We start from the raw sequence: 15,668 nt of genomic DNA on the forward strand, positions 1-15,668 counted from the left end.
TTTTCTGCTATTGTGGTTTCCAAGAAAGCCATATCCATCAAGTGAGTTTAATTCCTCTGACGATCAATAATTCACTCACCATCCAGAAAATTCAAGTATTGAAGGCCCATTCTGAATCACTTTGTTGGGCTGAGTGTACCGTGGTTTTCTAAAAGTTCCCGCTCTAGTTGGGGGAAAGGGGAATAAAATAAATTGAAATGCAGGGCCCTATGGAGGAAATGAACAGCGTGTGGGACGGAAGCTTTGGACACTACAGAACTAGAAGTTCAGCTCTGCAACTCAGTAGTTCTGAAGTGAACAGGTCATTTCAGAATGAGCAAGGTGAGAATGTGTTGTGGAACGATGCACTCTGGCAAGGTTCCAGCTCCTGGCAAAGGGTCACATCACTTAGGTGTGTGAAGGCAGAACAGGGTTACAGTGACCACAGCAGCTTAGAAGAGGGGTGTCACCTGGCTCTTCTGCGCACAAGAGAAGTAGGAAGAGGTCCTTCCGGACCTTGGGGATGGCATCAGCACCCTAGGCTCAGCGCACACCTGCAAAGGCAGGAAACCCTCGGGGCTGGTCCCTCGGCTGGTAGCCCCGCCGGGTCGCGCCGGTGGGGAGAGCTTTCCGGCAGCCGCGCGCCACGTCACCTAACAGCTCCCCCTCCCCTCGTTCCAAGTCGCACGCGCGGAAGTAAACACCTCGACGTCATCAGGGCGCGTCTTCGCCTTTCCCCTCCCATCTCCCCAGATCGGTGGACGTGCTCACCTCCGCTCCGGGCCAGGTCTATGTCCCGGTTTCCCGCCGTCGCGGGCAGGGCGCCAAGGCGGCAGGAGGAGGGTGAGCGGTCAATAGACCTTCAGGAAGAGCGGCCTTCGGCTGTTTCCATCGCTGATAGAGGTGCGGTCCGCGGGACGCTGCGGAGGCCAGCGGGAGTTTCGGCATGGGGGTTTTGGGGGGATAAAAGTCCGCTTTTGGCGGGCAGAGAAAAGTGGAGCGGAGACCGCAGCGTTCTCCTCGCCTCCAAGCCGGAGGCGAACTTTGCGTCCAATGAGCACTTTGGTCTAGAGGGGGGCGGTCCCAGATCCAAGTTGGGTGAAAACCTTGCTGGGGGATAAAAAAGTGAACCCCAACACCTAGACGCGTTCTCCTCTTAAAGAGGCTCATAAAGCCTTTGTTCTCTACCCATCCATTCCCCCCCGCCCCCCCAACTCGTCGGGCCGCCAGCCTGCCTTTGGGTATGGCATGAAGGGAGCCAGTTTCCAGGAGCCAGTTTCCATGGTTACCCACCACTTGGCCTTCTGGGATATCAGTCACTCTGAACAGGGACCTAACTTGAACCATGAATCAGAAGCAAACACAGGTGGCTTTTTTTTTTTTTTTAATTCAGCTGAGAGTTTCCTGCTGTGTTCTAGCTTTTGGTCTATTGTTTAATAAAATTGGGTTTTGCGCTTCTATATAGGTATGCTTGCATATACATTGCCTTGTGCTAGGCTTACATTGTCAAGTACTCTGAGTCATGCATTAGCAAATGCTCATGTTATTAGATTTTACTAAAAAGTTGTTCTGGGCTTGTAAACCCTCACATACAAATTGGACATAGATGATTTACCTGAGAAGTCATGGATTGATCCTTTCCAGCCCTAAAATTCTATTGTCTTTCTCTATTCAGTTCTGGGAAATTGAGTCAAAGATATCTTGACAGTCCTTTTAATTGCACAATTGTTTTTCTGTTATTACAGAAGAGAAAGGATGCACATCACAGGAGGGAGGAACTACTCCAACTTTTCCTATTCAAAAACAAAGAAAAAAGCTTATTCAAGCTGTGAGGGACAATTCATTCCTTATTGTTACTGGAAATACAGGAAGTGGTAAAACAACTCAACTACCAAAATATCTGTATGAAGCAGGTAATTTTATTCTAGGATAATATTGGGAGTATTTAAAAATATATCCTCTTAAAAGCTAATAGGACTTCTGTATTGCACAAATGCCCACCATTTGTTCTACAGCCCCAATTCTTCTCTTGGCACATCCTCCCTACATCTTCCCTGCTTTTTTATGGTCTTATTTCATATTCAGGAATTCAGATGATTTTTCCATTTTTAATTACTGTAATAATCTCAATTATAGGTAGATACTGATTCTCTGTTATAGAATGAGGTTGATTTGCAGTATACTGTTAACCATTGGGTATTGAAATAATTTACAGGAATATAGTGATATCTGTTGCTTACATTAGTATTTCTTGGTTCTTTTTCCATAGTATTATCAGGTAAGTATTTATTCCCTGACTCCATAACCCAAGCCAGCTAACAAATTACCCTTAAAGTGTCTTTGCTTCAATATGGTAGAACTTACTATCATAAGGTTGGTATAGAGCAAAATTATACTGGATGTTATTCATATAAAAAATAAACATTTCTTAGCTGATATTAACTTATTCTAATCCATCAAATCTAATGCGCCATTTATTGAGACATTTACCACTATTTTACATACTATTAATAAAAAAATACCATCAACTGTAAGACACATCTTTCTTTCAGAGATAATAAAATGGTAAAAAAATGAATCTATGAAAGGTGGTATATTTAAACTTTTGTGGCAAAAGTAAATCTTTAGGAAGTCTGTGAAATTTTATGGATTCCTAGGACTTAAACATTTTTGGCTTACTCTTTAGAGTAAATCTTTAGACTGAAATTAGGGGGGGAACCTAATAAAATATGTATTTTAATGGAAAATATGTATTCTTATTTTTTATTACTACTTAAATTTCCATGGTGCATTTGTAAAACAGTATGTTGTTAATTTGCAGTTTTCTTTTGGAAACACTTGGAACAGTTTGTGTTGATTGGTCTGAAACAATTTAGCCCTAATTGGAAACAATTGTTAACAATTTTGTGTTTTTTTTTTTTTTTTACCTCTGGTTTTGATAGGGTTTTCACAACATGGTATGATTGGTGTGACTCAACCACGAAAAGTAGCTGCTATATCAGTTGCTCAGAGGGTTGCTGAAGAAATGAAATGCACTTTGGGATCCAAAGTAGGGTACCAAGTTCGTTTTGATGATTGCAGCTCTAAGGTACAAAAGTTTTATTGCGGTTTAAGTCCTATAGACTTATAGAAGGATTGGAGAAAGTTATGAAAGATTTTAACTTCAAATTTGCATTTATATTTTAAACAAAGCCCAAGATTAGAATTAATTTTTGTTGTCCTTTGTTAAATGATTTAGCTCTGAAGTGCCCAGTAGTTTTATTATTTTCTCCCTTCTCAATTAGTTTATAAGTGACAGTTATGTTTATTTTTTTAAGGATTCTTTTATTTTATGGTTTTTTAGCTGTAAGAATCCTGGACCTGTAACTTACATTTGTAATCTTTGAAACAATTTTTTATTGTACTAAAATATATATAACGTAAAATTTGCCATTTCAACCGTTTTTAAGTGTTACATTTCATTGGTATGAAATACATTTACAATGTTGTGTATCCATCACCACTCTATTTTCAGAATGTTTTCATCATCTCAAACAGAAACTATATCTACTAAACATTAACTCTCCTATTCCCTCCTCCATTCAGCCTGTGGTAACTTCTATTCTACTTTCTGTCTTTACAAATTTGCCTTTTCTAAGTACCTCATATAAGTTGAATCACACAATATTTGGTCCTTTGTGTCTGGATTGTTTCATTTAGCATAATGTTTTCAAGATTCATCCGTAGTGTATATTTGTATTCCTGAAGTCAACTTAGCAAAGTCAGTAAGCATATCTTCTGTATTCACGGCACCAACAAGTTTAAAATTGTGTTCTTTTTAGTAGTTAATGGTTATAATTTACATTCCTTCAGGATTTTTTAATCCTGTACCAAATACAAAACAATGCCTAATTAAATATGGTCCCTAATAGGAATGGCCATCAATTATGACACACAGTGACTCCCCAGAATACTATCTTTGCCTTCCTAGTGGTTACTGCTGGGGAGTTTTCTTTCTTTTTTCTTCTCTTGTTTTATGTGTATACTGTTGTTAACTTCTAGCTTTTGGACCTTATTCTCACCTTGTTTTAATGCTAGGTGACAGACACAATTTTTTAAAAATTTTATTTATTATCTATTTGTCAGAAAAAGAGCACACAAGCAGGGGGGATGGCAGGCAGAGGGAGAAGCAGGCTCCCTGCTGAGCAAGGAGCCCGATGTGGGGCTCAATCCCAGGACCCTGAGATCATGACCTGAGCTGAAGGCAGACACTTAACCAGCTGAGCCACCCAGGCATCCTTGACAGACACAATTTTTAAAATAAGCAAATAGGGAAGAAAGAGAGTGAGAGGAAATTGAGTACCTCTTTCCTCTGCCTTTTCTTCTGAGTCCTCTAAAATAGTGGCTAAGGCGTGCCTGGGTGGCTGAGTTGTTAAGCATCTGCCTTTGGCTAGGGTCATGATCCCGGGGTCCTGGGATCAAGCCCAGCATCGGGCTCCCTGCTCAGCGGGAAGACTGCTTCTCTCCCTTTCCCACTCCCCCTGCTTGTGTTCCCTCTCGCTGTCTCCCTCTCTGTCAAAAAATAAATAAAAAAATCTTTAAAAGAAAAAAATAGTGGCTGAGACAGGGAAATGCATCCCATTTCATTGTTGTTTCCCACAACTTGCTCATGGGAAGCCATTGCATTATCTTACCACTTTCACCAGACTACTTTATATCTCCTTATTGGCCCCTTTTGTTGCTTTATCCCAGAACATCCACCTTAGTTCCTTTTCTATGTCCCTGTATAGATCACAAGTTTTACAATTTACCATCCTTGTTATTAGACTAATTTATATACTTTTTTATTTAGTCAGATTAGGTGGATCACTTAATGGCTGCACATTTGGGGGGGAATTTATTATGCAAATAGGGGTGAATTTCTCTAACACTATATATATAAGTTGATACACTCTGCTGTTTGAACATTAGGAAACTGCAATCAAATATATGACTGATGGATGTTTACTGAAACATATTTTGGGAGATCCAAATCTTACCAAGTTCAGTGTCATCATTTTAGATGAAGCCCATGAGAGAACTCTAACTACAGTGAGTATTTTAATATGCTGGTTGTTTATTAGTTTACTTATTTGGGGTAGCTTTTACCCTGTAGAGAATTGCTTGGTCTTGCTTACATTTTAATCTATTGAAATAGGAATTCTTTGGTTAGGAAAGCAAAATATTTAAAATAAGTTGGTTGGTAGGCGTACTCGTGACTTACTAGAAATTTACTTTTTTTCAGGACATCTTATTTGGTTTATTGAAGAAGTTATTTCAGGAGAAGTCTCCTAATAGGAAGGAACATTTGAAAGTTGTGGTGATGTCAGCAACTATGGAATTAGCCAAGCTCTCTACATTCTTTGGAAATTGTCCAATATTTGATATACCTGGAAGGCTTTATCCAGTGAGAGAAAAATTCTGCAATTTGATTGGCCCACGAGACAGAGAAAATACTGCATATATTCAAGCGGTATTACTTGGCATCCTTTTTGTGTCTTTTTTTTATATTTATGATTCTAGTTGAGTAGTTCAGTAATTCGTTTATTCCCTTTTATTTTAATAGCAGCCCTTATAGGTCCTAGAAGTTTCGAGAACCAAATTTAATTTTTCTGTGGAATAAGGGGAGGTGGTTGGGAGTGGGGGACTGTATTTCCATCAGCATATTATGCTTGTGTTTCTTGCTTTAGATTGTTAAAGTGACCATGGATATCCATTTGAATGAAATGGCTGGAGACATCTTGGTTTTTCTGACTGGTGAGCATTCAGTATCAGGTTTAAAAATTTTACTATTTATATAAGAGCAGAATGTGGCACCACAATAGTGTTACTTTTGTTGGAAAATCTGGGCTTTAACTCATTACCTTAGCTTTGTATGATTATCTGAAAGCTTTAGATATTCTGTCTTATTTAAGATATATAAGATAATTCTATACTGCCATAAAAACTGCCAGTCTCATGAGTAAACATATGTAAACACACTGACCTTTTAGTAAAAAGATATTAAATGGTAAAGTATTAATATTTTATTAGTCTATCTTAGATAGAGCTGTTACCACACCAAAGTGGTCAGATCAGTCCTGGATCTGAATGATTAATTCCATTATTTCAAAAGACATCTTACTAATTCATTTCTTCTTTGAGTGGTGGGATGGTACTGTGTGATAGCAGTACATAAGGTGTTGAATCCATGTCTCATAGACAGGCCTTTTTTGGAAGTCAAAAATAGATTAAATCCTAAGCTAGTGTGATTCTTCAGTTAGCAGCATCCTACTAACAGAAATGAGTCATTTCATCGCTCACCTCCTACTCTGCCTTGTACTTATGTCAGAAGTGAGACATTGTAATGGTCTCTGCCTTTTTCAGGTTACTTAAGTATTTTGAGATACACCTAGATGCTGTATCTCCTAGACTAGATTCTTCTATATTAATGATTAACTTTACTGAGTCTTCCTCAAATACTGTGTTAACAAGATGATAGGCTTGAAGATTATAAACATTTTTATTCCTGTAGGGGTTTAAATTCCTTGGAAACTCGTGTTCTGTTTTTAAATCTATTGTTGAGATTTGGTACAATTTATGTGTTCATCTTCTTCAGATCAAATGAGATTGAAAATAGCTATTATGCAAAAATAATCTAGAAGACTTCTTTTTTTTTCATTCTTAAATTAATTTTGCTATTCAGTTGCTGACATTATTTTCCCTTCCTCATTTCAGGTCAGTTTGAAATTGAAAAAAGTTGTGAGTTACTTTTTCAGATGGCAGAGTCTGTTGATTATGATTATGATGTTCAAGATACAACTCTGGATGGTTTGTTAATATTGCCATGTTATGGATCTATGACAACAGGTAATTCCTCACTAGAATAGAAAATTTGACTAATTTTTTAAAAAAATTATTGAATAATCACATACATACAGAGTAGTGTACAGATCCTAAGCGTTTAGGTCAATTAATTTTACGAACAACTCATTTTTATAACCAACACCCAGATCATGAAATAGAACTTTAAGGGAACCAGCATTCCTTGAGAGAAGTGATTTTTTTTCTCAGTCTTTTCATATTCACTTTTTCAGGAGCCTTGGACCACCCCCCCGCACCTTGATATTGTTTAAGAGTAGGCTGTGTCCTCTCCCAGCAGAACAAAAATATTTTTGGTAATTTTTTGAAATTAGGACTACAATTTCTTGATAGTAGTACCATAAGTCAAACCTAATTTTTACTTTAAATTTTTTATTGTTATGTTAATCACCATACATTACATCATTAGTTTTTGATGTAGTGTTCCATGATTCATTGTTTGTGCATAACACCCAGTGCTCCACGCAGAATGTGCCCTCTTTAATACCCATCACCAGGCTAACCCATCCCCCCACCCCCCTCCCCTCTAGAACCCTCAGTTTGTTTGTCAGAGTCCATCGTCTCTCATGGTTCGTCTCCTCCTCCGATTTACTCCCCTTCATTCTTCCCCTCCTGCTATCTTCTTTTTTTTTCTCTTAACATATATTGCATTATTTCTTTCAGAGATACAGATCTGTGATTCAACAGTCTTGCACAATAAGTCAAACCTAATTTAGTATTGCCAAAGCATTTCTAGAAATCATATACATCCAGCTACATCTGAGACTAAACATAGTGGATTGTTTTCTTTTGAAGTAGCATACAGTCTGCTTTTCAAGAATGATGCTGTTCTTTTGTAATTTCAAAGAGCAAATGCAAACTCTTATTCTGATATTTGTTCATAATAAATAGTGTTGAATTAGGTTTAGAATTTATTTAGTGAAACTACTTTATTATGGCATTTGATATGTAAAACAAAAGGGAAGTTATTTAGAGTTTGATTGTGATTAGCATTAAATGTGTAAAAAGCATTTGAATGTTTTTATATATATATTTTTTATATTTTATATGTATTTTTGTTTTTGTTCAGTAGGTGGTTCTTAATCTTACATTAACAAAAAAAATTTAGGAATATGTGTTTTGGTAAATAACCATAGACCATGTGCTATTTTAGAAATCTCTTTTGGGATGATATTAGGCCCTTGCCCTCCATATGGAAATCTATTTTTAGGTTTTTGTATCTTTAAGGGAATTCTTAGGGTCTTTATTAGATATTTAAGGTTTTCATTGTTTTCTGGAGATTTGATCCAGTGGCTCCTTTAAATTTATTTTGTTTACTGCTGAGGTAATTCAAAACTCATTACAGTTGCTTTGTCATTAACCATTAACAATATAAATATTTTTTTCTACATAAGTAATTTCATTCTTTCTTTTGTTACTTTCACATTGAAAATAGCATTCTGAGTCTGCTATTGCATCTTGTTTAATGGCCTGAAATCCAGTTTTTATACTATTAAAGGTTGTGAATGACCTCCTATTTCTCAAATCTCGTGGCTTTTTTTTCATTAGTTTGTATTTTGATTTTGTGATAATAATAAGTCCTTGAAATGCTGTCATCTGGGATAGTACTTAATTACCTGGTTCTCCTGACCACTCTTTCTCTAAGTGTGCTGCCCTCCCATCCTTCCCAGCCTTTGTTCCTCTCTAAATGTGACTATTTTTTAAGGTTTTATCCTTAGCTTGCTGTTTTCTTAGAGTTCTCTGTTTTGGAGAGGTTGACTATCTCTAGTTAAGTCTCACTCCTGCATTCTAGAACTCCTGGATCTTCTCACAAGGCTTTCTAGTCTGTGTATCATGTCATCCTAGATCATTCAGTCCAAATAAGTGACAACTCCTACAGGTTGGGTTTTTTTTTTTTGTCTTGTCCAGATCATTCATTCATTCTTTTTCGTTTTTCATTGTCATCATTAGAGTTGGGATCCTCAATTTGCTTTCCTGAGTTGTTAACATAACCTGCTAACCTGTTTTCCCTGATGTAATTTACCATCCTACCTGCAGTGGTAAGCATCATCTTTCAAAAGCACAGCTCTGATTGTATCATTTTCCTGTTGGGTGTCTCAGCCATTCCCTATTACCAGCTAAATTAAAATGCTAACTTAATAACTTGGCATTCATTATCCTTCCAGTGTGATTTCAGCCTGCTTTCAGCCTTAATTGCCAGTGTATGAGATTTTCTGTGTTGGCGTATATGTGTGAATGGTAAAGATGTAGAGCTGCCTGTCAGTAGAGCCATTACTGAAGGGTTTTGTTTATTTTAGTTTCCCTTCTGGTTCCAAGGGCACTATAAGGGCGAGCTACTGGTGATCCATCATGAGCATAATAATATTTATGGGAGCAGTTTCTTACAATGCAAAGAGGCATTCAAATGGAGGTGATGAGGTACTGAGTAATGGGTGAGGTGAAGTTGCGAGTGGCAGGTTCCTGGGATCTTAGGCTTTTTTTTTTTTTTAAGTCTGACTAAGACAATACGGCACTTATTTTCTTTATTATTGCTACTTCGGGTGGTGGGGAGAAACACTATTAAAATGTTATTTCCTTTATTTCCTATTATGTCTTAGGAACATAAAGCTTGTGCTTGGGAGTGAGGAGAGGGAAGAAGGGTTTCCTGCTTGTAGCCTGTTGTGAAGAGGTTTCAAAAATGACTCAGATCTAGGTTTAGTGAATAAGTGAAGATTATGAGGTGGACATGTTGTATTTGCTTTTATTTCTGGGCTAGCCATGAGGGTAGCTGATTGTTTTAAAGGGACATCTTAAGAAATCTCCCTAATTGACAAAAAATTCTCAACTGTCAGATGTGAAGAGGTGCTGTGGTATCCCTTCTATTGCCAAGATTATATGATCCCACTCCCTGGGTTGAACTCTAACCCCCACCCTTTGAGGTGTTTTTCTCAAGCTCAAAGTGTAGGCGGTATTTTTTATTCCATTTCCTTCTACATCTTTTTTGTGACAGCATTTGATATTTCCCTTAACTTGAACTCCTCCTTTTCCCTTTTATTCTATTCCTCTTACTGGCTGAAATCCTGCTGTTTTGTTTCACGAGTGCAACCACCTTGATTAAAACCTTCCCTGATTTCCCACCTCACAACTGACTTTGGTCTCTTCTTCGTTTATACCTCATTGTGCTTTGCTGCACCTCTTGTGGCACTTAACACATTTTCCCTTGTGTTATGGTTGCCTCATCTCCTTTCTGAAATTGTGAACTACTTGAGTATTCTGTGTTGAAAAAGTCCTGGTTAGATGTTTGTTAAAATGAGTTCCAGATTTTTCACTTTCTGCTAGACATTCTGTTATACCTTGTATCAAAACGCTAACTGTGGGGCGCCTGGGTGGCTCAGTTGGTTAAGCGACTGCCTTCGGCTCAGGTCATGATCCTGGAGTCCCGGGATCGAGTCCCACATCGGGCTCCCTGCTCAGCGGGGAGTCTGCTTCTCCCTCTGACCCTCTTCCCTCTCGTGCTCTCTATCTCTCATTCTCTCTCTCTCAAATAAATCTTAAAAAAAAAACCAAAACGCTAGCTGTGTCTAGAACCTTATTCTTGTTTCCCTTGAACCTTTTGGCTCTTCTTACTTCCCTCTTTTGTTCAAGATTTTGCAATTCTTCAGGTTTACTGAAATATACCTGTTACTTCATAAGCAATAAATATTTGCATGGAATTTGACTATTTTAGCACTATAAGTAATTATCGAAATTCGGTGCTTCTTAGCCTTTTTAGAGGGTGGAATCTGAGATTCTTTTTAAAAGATAATGAAAACCATGGTTTCTTTCTCTAGAAAAATGCACATATACCCATAAATGTTTTTCTTGCATAATCAGACTTCATTATTGAACAGATAGAGACTGATGTTCCTGAGGTCACATGGTAAACCTGCATTTGATAACTGGTTATCCATTCAGTAGGGGGTGAAAAAATAGTACATGTGTTTTCAGAATACCTGAAGAAAAGGAAAGGAGCTTTACCTTGGATTAGTGCAAGTTTCTCTCAAGCTCAAAGTAGGCAGTATTTTTTATTACATTTCCTTTTTTATTTCCAATATTTTAAAAGAGGAAATATTGCATTAATCTAAAAGTAGTTTTATTTCTTTCTTTTTCCTGCAAAACAAAGACATTATCTCACTTTGGCAAGTACCTAGAATTTGGCTTTGTCGGTGATAATTTCCTTAAATGTTAAGATTAAAGATGAGGGGGGAATAAGGCTAATGAGCTTCACATAAAAACTTTTACTCTACTCTCTCCAAATGGGAAAATATTTCTTTTGTCTTACAAAGCAGACATAGTTGTAAAGAGTACATAGTTGTAGAGTATGTAGTTGTAAAATATAATCAGAAAAGTAAGAAAGATAAATAAACTTAGATATCACCAACATGGTTAAGTGATAATCACTATTAATATTCTGAGGTGTATTGTTCTAAACTTTTTAAATATATTTAAATATATTTTTAACATAAATATATTTTTATTGTTTAGGTTTTTCTAACAAAAAATTGCATTTTGTTATATATCTTCTTTAATGTTTTTTCCTTTAGACTTCTGTAGAAATTTTTAAAGTGTAGAAAAGTACAAAAACAATCCATTTCCCACTGTGCAGAATTAACACACTCTTAGTGTCTCCACATTTTTGCTCCAGTTTTCCTTTAAGAGAAACTATTCAATTAAGGAAAAATGATATAGTTTCATTATAAAGAATTCAAGCAGTGTCCAAAGTTAAAAAGGTAAAAGTAATTACCTCAAGTTCCTCCATACAAAAATAACCAGCTCTGTGTGTGTGTGTGTGTGTGTGTGTGTGTGTGTGTGTGTGTACGTACATATAGAAGGATAAGGAAGTAAACAGGTGGGTTGATAGAAATACTTTTTAAAGTGAGATTATACTATTAGTTGCTTTTTTAAAAAGTATTTAATTTTATGTGAATTTACTTGAAGGAATTGTTAAACGTCAAGTAACTTTCTTTACCACATGAGAATATGATATAAAAGGTTGCTGTCAAGTCTAAAAAGATGAACATTTTTAAGAAGTTGAAGTTAATCGCTTCTTTTTAGACCATGTGTGATTGGAAATCTTATCTGCTGATTCTCTGATTTGAAAGATAAGAACTTAAATACTTCGACTCTTCTGTATCTTTCCCTTCTGATTTTTGTTAGTTATTTTTACATTGTTTAGATGTTTATCATCAATCCTTTTACAATGGTTTTTCCATTCTTAAGTTACTTTTCGTTAATTTTCGATTGCCTGGGTTTTGTTAACTTTTTTATTCCTAATAGAAGGGCTCTTGATACTTTTTGTTATTACTCTTTTATGTTTGAGAATGTCTTGCTTCTGCCTTTATACTTGAACTATGTTGTGGCTGGGTTTTATGTTCTTGGGTCACACTTTCTTTTCTTTAGAACTTGGTAGAAGTTGCCCACTTGTCTTCTGGCACTGAATGTTGCTGTGGAGAAGTCTGAGGCCAGCCTGATTTTTTTTTTTCCCTTCCTTGTAAGTGATTTGCTTTTTCTGTCTGCCTGAAAATTTCTCTCTTTTTTTAAAAAATTTCTTTGATTTTGAAAGTTCAGTAGTTTTAATTAGGATTTTTTTTTGGTGTTGAGTGTTTTATATTAAAATTTCCTGGAATTTGATGTGCTTTTTTAAAAAATCAACTTTATTGGGGTATAATTTACATACAATAAACTATGCTTGTTTTAAGTGTATAGTTCAGTGAATTTTGACAAATGTACATACCCGTGTAATGACCACCACAAACAAGATGAACTTTTATGATGTGTACTTTTGATCTGCAAATTCAGTTCTTATTTCAGGGAAACTCTTTTGTGTTATATCTTTGAATATAATTTTTATATATTTATTGGTTTCTCTACTTCAGGGATACCGATTACTCTTGTGTTGGATTGCCTGTCTTCCATATTTTTTAGCTTCCTTCTAGTTACTTTTTCAGTTGCATTTACTCATTATTCAAGCCTTTTCTCTGTGTTAGGAAGTTGATTTTCAGCTGTGTTACTGAGAATTCTCAAGATATTTTTAACTCACCCAGAAATAACTTCTTTGGTCCAGAGGGGTACAGTTTGAGCCAAGCAGTGTTGTACTTATTTCTTTTCCTCCAGAACTGTCATCTTTTTCCCCCTTTGATTGACAGTTTTTATTACTTTAAGTTATGTTCTTTTTCTTCTCTTTCTCTCTCTCTCTTAGAAATAATTCTGCTTTGGAATCTTTTTGGGGGACTTTGGGACAAGATATTCTATGAGGACGTTTCATTGGCCTTAACATATAATATGTCATATGCATAAATATAGGAGCGTTACTTCATTATGAGTGTTGAGTGGTCTCTCAATATCCTTATTTCTTGGTAGGCTTTGGACATCTTTTTTGCCTCTTTGCCAATCCCCTGCCCTCCCTATTAATAACATCCTAGGTCCTAACTACATATTAATGAAAGTATTCCATTTCCCCTTTCCTTCCTGGAGAGTGAGACTGTGCTTTAGGATATATTTAACTTTTTTTTCAAACCTTTATAAACACACATAAAACTGGTATGTGTTGGAGCGCCTAGCTGGCTCATTCAGAAGAGCATGCGACTCTTGATCTCAGGGTCGTGAGTTTGAGCCTCACACTGGGTTTAGAGATTACTAAAAAAAATATATATATATATAAAATTAAACTGGTGTGTGTTTATACTTGGGGAATATGGTATTAAAGTGTGTGGGTGAAATGGAAATGAAATAAACGTGAGTCTTGTCAAAACAGTTTCAAGACTTTTTAATTGATTATAGTGAACAAAATGGTAAATTAAACTGAAATTTTGCTTGAACTGAACACTTAAAAAATTAGGTATTTTTAGAAATGGGTTGATTGAAAAATAGACCTAATTATAGATAAAAATGTTCAGAAGGGACATTTTTAATTTATGTAAATTTTTAGGGTAGTGCGGTAGAAAGGATGTTAACTTATATTTATATAATGCATTTTTTATTTATCAATTCATTGAACTCTATTGAACACTTTCTGTGGTCCAGACATTGTTCTAGGTAGTGGGGATATGTCGTGGATAAAAGAAAATCCTTGTTTCATGGAGCTACATTGTAGTAGAACAAGCAGATCATAAATAATGTATAAGCATAATTTGAACTACAAAGTAGTATAAAACTCCTTTGAACCATCTGGAAGAAATGAGCTACCTAAGTCTAATACCTAAAAAATCATTCTTAACCAAAGTTAACTATAAATCTAAGAGAAATAGGTCTTTTTGGAATTATTTTTGTATTTACCTCAGAGCTTCTCCACAGATATCTTTTATAAGCTGCCTTTCTAGCACTTTACTTGTGAGATTAATTTCTGAATAATGTGGAAGAATAGCAACATTACTCAACTTCGTTTCAAATTTGTCTGTCTGTAAATCTTAGCCAGTCACTTGACCTCTCTGGGATTTAGTTTTCTCATTTATAAAATGAGATGGTTGGCTTAGTTCCATGATTTTAAAACTGCTCATCTGTGCCACTCCTTTTCTCCCTTATAATGGTCCAGCTTTGGTCTGTTATATATACTGGGAATACATGGATCTTTGTAAGATTTTATTTAAGAACAGGTTTTGTACTTTATTATTTCAAAATAGGTTTTGTTAAGATTTTCTCGACTACTGAAAAGAAAACAATTTGAGATTGCTCAATTAGAAAAGATGAATTTTCTAAACAAATATGGGCATATCTTATGGAAAACAAATACAGCCAGGCATTTAATTTTTTTTCTTCTTAAGGTATATATGTACTTACTGTTCTATTGTATAATGTACAATAGTAAATATATGTAACAGCTTAAAAAGATGTTATGAAACATACAAATAAAAATGGTAATAATTTCTTTTCATATCCCCAGTAGATTGACTTGTATACTCACTGGAATGATCACTCCTAAATTTTAGGGATTATTGAAGTAGAGTGATCCACCCAAACAATCCTTTGCTTTGAAGTTTCTTGATCTCTGTACACTTATACAATCTCTAAGTGATCTTTTCCTTCATCCCACTTAAGCCACCCATTCAGATGCTTCCATCCTAGACTTTGTCATTACCATCATTTCTGATCTCAGTTTTAAACATCTTTGTTTTTGCCAGATACTCTACTGTTCATAATTCAACAGTTTCCAGAACGTACTGACACTTGTCCTTTATCAGCCTTCACTTACATTCTTTCACCCATACCATAGTAATTTCCTTGCAAACATTTTTTGTTTTAAGATTTTATTTATTTATTTGACAGAGAGACAGTGAGAGAGGGAACACAAGCAGGGGGAGTGGGAGAGGGAGGAGCAGGCTTCCTGGTGAGGAGGGAGCCCGATGCGGGGCTCCATCCCAGGATCCTGGGATCATGACCTGAGCCGAAGGCAGACACTTAACTAAGCCACCCAGGCGCCCCTGCAAACATTCTTAACTCTCTTGTCTTATTTTGTGCTTAACCTGGCAGGAGAGCAAGTCTGGCCAAATCTATCTAACTACTTATTTTACACCCAGGCCTGGGAAGAGCCAGGAACCCAGAAATACTCTCTTACTAACTTTCATGGCTAATTCATTATTTTCTTTTTAGACTTTCTTTCATGTACATTAACCACTTCCCTATGGTTCACAAGTTCATTTTTCTTCTTTGCAAGAGACTAGCCTAATCAAATAGAGTATCTCTTGGACCTTATTCCAAATTCCAGATTGCCCCAGCTTGGGGGAGATGTTTATCTTTGGTCCCATAAACTATGGTTGGAGGAACAAGGCACTATAGTACAAGCCTTGTTGCTGGGG

The 15,668-nt window shown here is 36.3% G+C and overlaps 1 protein-coding gene across 2 annotated transcripts in view; it reads left to right on the plus strand.

The window, feature by feature from the left end:
* Positions 1 to 722: 722 nt before the first annotated feature.
* DHX40 (DEAH-box helicase 40) overlaps positions 723 to 15,668 on the plus strand; it is a 54,162-nt gene continuing 39,216 nt past the window's right edge. Inside the window, exons 1-8 of one of the 2 annotated variants that reach the window (XM_028109415.1) lie at positions 808 to 882; positions 1,210 to 1,345; positions 1,725 to 1,892; positions 2,922 to 3,067; positions 4,930 to 5,049; positions 5,243 to 5,470; positions 5,688 to 5,754; positions 6,715 to 6,846. In XM_028109415.1, the coding sequence (XP_027965216.1) occupies positions 1,228 to 1,345; positions 1,725 to 1,892; positions 2,922 to 3,067; positions 4,930 to 5,049; positions 5,243 to 5,470; positions 5,688 to 5,754; positions 6,715 to 6,846 (979 nt within the window). In that variant the 5' untranslated portion in view covers positions 808 to 882; positions 1,210 to 1,227. Of the gene's footprint in view, positions 883 to 1,209; positions 1,346 to 1,724; positions 1,893 to 2,921; positions 3,068 to 4,929; positions 5,050 to 5,242; positions 5,471 to 5,687; positions 5,755 to 6,714; positions 6,847 to 15,668 lie in introns of both variants that reach the window. The other variant, XM_028109417.2, reaches the window with a different exon arrangement.

Source organism: Eumetopias jubatus, unplaced genomic scaffold (genome assembly GCF_037043125.1).
Source record: "Eumetopias jubatus isolate StellerSeaLion01/CBP00866 unplaced genomic scaffold, mEumJub1_p1.0 scaffold_10, whole genome shotgun sequence".
Lineage (NCBI taxonomy): Eukaryota > Metazoa > Chordata > Mammalia > Carnivora > Otariidae > Eumetopias > Eumetopias jubatus.